Here is a 2,129-nt window from a genome sequence, read left to right as displayed (position 1 = left end):
CAAATGTGTGTATATATAGATATACAATATATATATATATCTATAAATGTGTATGTATATACTTAGAGCCCTACTCTTGCATACTTCATACAACAAGATACTCTAAGGAACCACTATGTACAAGCACTACCATTACACCATATAGTGTAGTACTACCTGCATTCGTTCACACACACACGACTACAACTACTATACTGCACAGCCCACCACTAAGTGTACACCTACATAGCCCACACTAAACCCTAAACCTTACAACTGTCAATGGCTATGCCCGGTACTTACGTGGCAACGTCGGTCTTCTCAATCAGCGACTCTTCGTACACTCGTGTGCCGTTGATCTCGAAGACGCGCGCCATTCCACTCGCACTGGCAGTGGCCTACGAGGGATACAGACGAAGTCTTTATATGCAGTGTTTATGCGGGTATGACCACTACAGGCTAAAGCAGTTATCCGCAGAAGCACATACGTGGTTTATCCGCAGAAGTTTATACGTGGTTTATCCGCTGAAGTATATACGTGGTTTATCCGCAGAAGTATATACGTGGTTTATCCGCAGAAGTATATACGTGGTTTATCTGCACAAGTATTTACGTGCTTTATCTGCAGAAGTATATACGTGGTTTATCCGCTGAAGTAAATACGTGGTTTATCCGCAGAAGTATATATGTGGTTTATTCGCAGAAGTATATACGTGGTTTATCCGCTGAAGTATATACGTGGTTTATCCGCAGAAGTATATACGTGGTTTATCCGCAGAAGTATATACGTGGTTTATCCGCTGAAGTATATACGTGGTAGCATTTATCTCACAGAAGGATATAGGAGTACGCCCGTATCACACAGAAATATACAGCTGTAGTAAATCTTATCACGGAGAAGTATATATTATAAATAACACTTATTAGGCAGGAATAGATATAGGTAATAGCACTCATCCTACAGAAATATATGTGCATGTATTCCCGCTTACCACACAAAAATATATATGCTATACCACTTACCACGTAGAAATACATATTTGTCATAACACTTACTCCGCAGCAATATATACATGTATTAGGACTATATATATATATAATAGCACTCATCACACAGAGGTTTATTTGTATGCACACGTACAACGTTTAAGTTGCTGTGTACGAGTACTTACCACGTACTCGCCCATGGGATCAAACACTATGTCGCGTACAGCGGTTTGGTCACACTCTAGCGTGATGACCTTCTTGGCGTCTTCAGTCTCCACTAGCTTGGCATCGCCCTCGCTAATCAGTGGGAACAGATACCGGACAAATTAAGCAGGAGATGGACGTATAACGTATGTCGGATATCAGACATGCGAGTGAGATATCAGACAAACGAGTGAGATTGCGGACATACGAAATAGATATAAGACAAAGCAGCCAGATATCGGACATGTTTGGCAACGCGGGAAGGCAAGTGTTGGTTGATATCGTATCACATAGTTAAGCCAGTGTTATTACGGGTAAATGTTTTAGCACGAATGTATTAAATACCGAAGCAGCACATTACAGGTCTCTAGAGCGACCAAGTGCCCGTCCCTACGTACAAGCAAAGACATGCATTGCCATGACATATTCAGTATATATGTATACAAAATCTCTACGTGCAAGCAAAGACATGCATTGCCATGACATATTAATTACATAATAAGTATATATGTATACATCGTCCCTACGTGCAATCAAAGACATACATTGCCATGACATATTAATTACATATTAAGTATATATGTATACAACGTCCCTACGTGCAATCAAAGACATGCATTACCATGACATATTAAGTATATATATATACAGCGTCCCTACGTAAAATCAAAGACATGCATTTGTATATAGACAAGACAACAACAAGTAACGAATCTAAACTGCCAATGTCTAGATTTCAAAAAAAAACTCAAACATCAGCCTTACGTTTGATAACCAAACATTCTCGGTGGGGCAGCCGGCTATTCAGAGAGCGCACATCAAGGAGAAAAGTACACAACACACGGGCATAAGAACCTACACAACACACGTGCACAAAACATATGTGGATAACAGACTACTACGTGCAGAAGACTCGTATGCACCATTCGGCAAAGAAAACGTACCTGTACTTCGCAACA

General features: G+C 40.2%; 1 protein-coding gene across 1 annotated transcript; it reads right to left on the bottom strand.

The window, feature by feature from the left end:
* Positions 1–278: 278 nt before the first annotated feature.
* On the bottom strand, positions 279–1,595 carry SARC_10721 (hypothetical protein; the record flags this gene model as incomplete). Its single annotated transcript, XM_014295226.1, has 3 exons — positions 279–377; positions 1,152–1,263; positions 1,516–1,595. The coding sequence occupies 3 exons, from the start codon at positions 1,593–1,595 to the stop codon at positions 279–281; spliced, it is 291 nt and encodes a 96-aa protein (XP_014150701.1).
* Between the last annotated feature and the right edge of the window lie 534 nt (positions 1,596–2,129).

This window comes from Sphaeroforma arctica (assembly GCF_001186125.1).
Source record: "Sphaeroforma arctica JP610 unplaced genomic scaffold supercont1.1361, whole genome shotgun sequence".
Taxonomy (NCBI): domain Eukaryota; class Ichthyosporea; order Ichthyophonida; genus Sphaeroforma; species Sphaeroforma arctica.
This window is presented reverse-complemented; position numbering and strand designations above follow the sequence as displayed.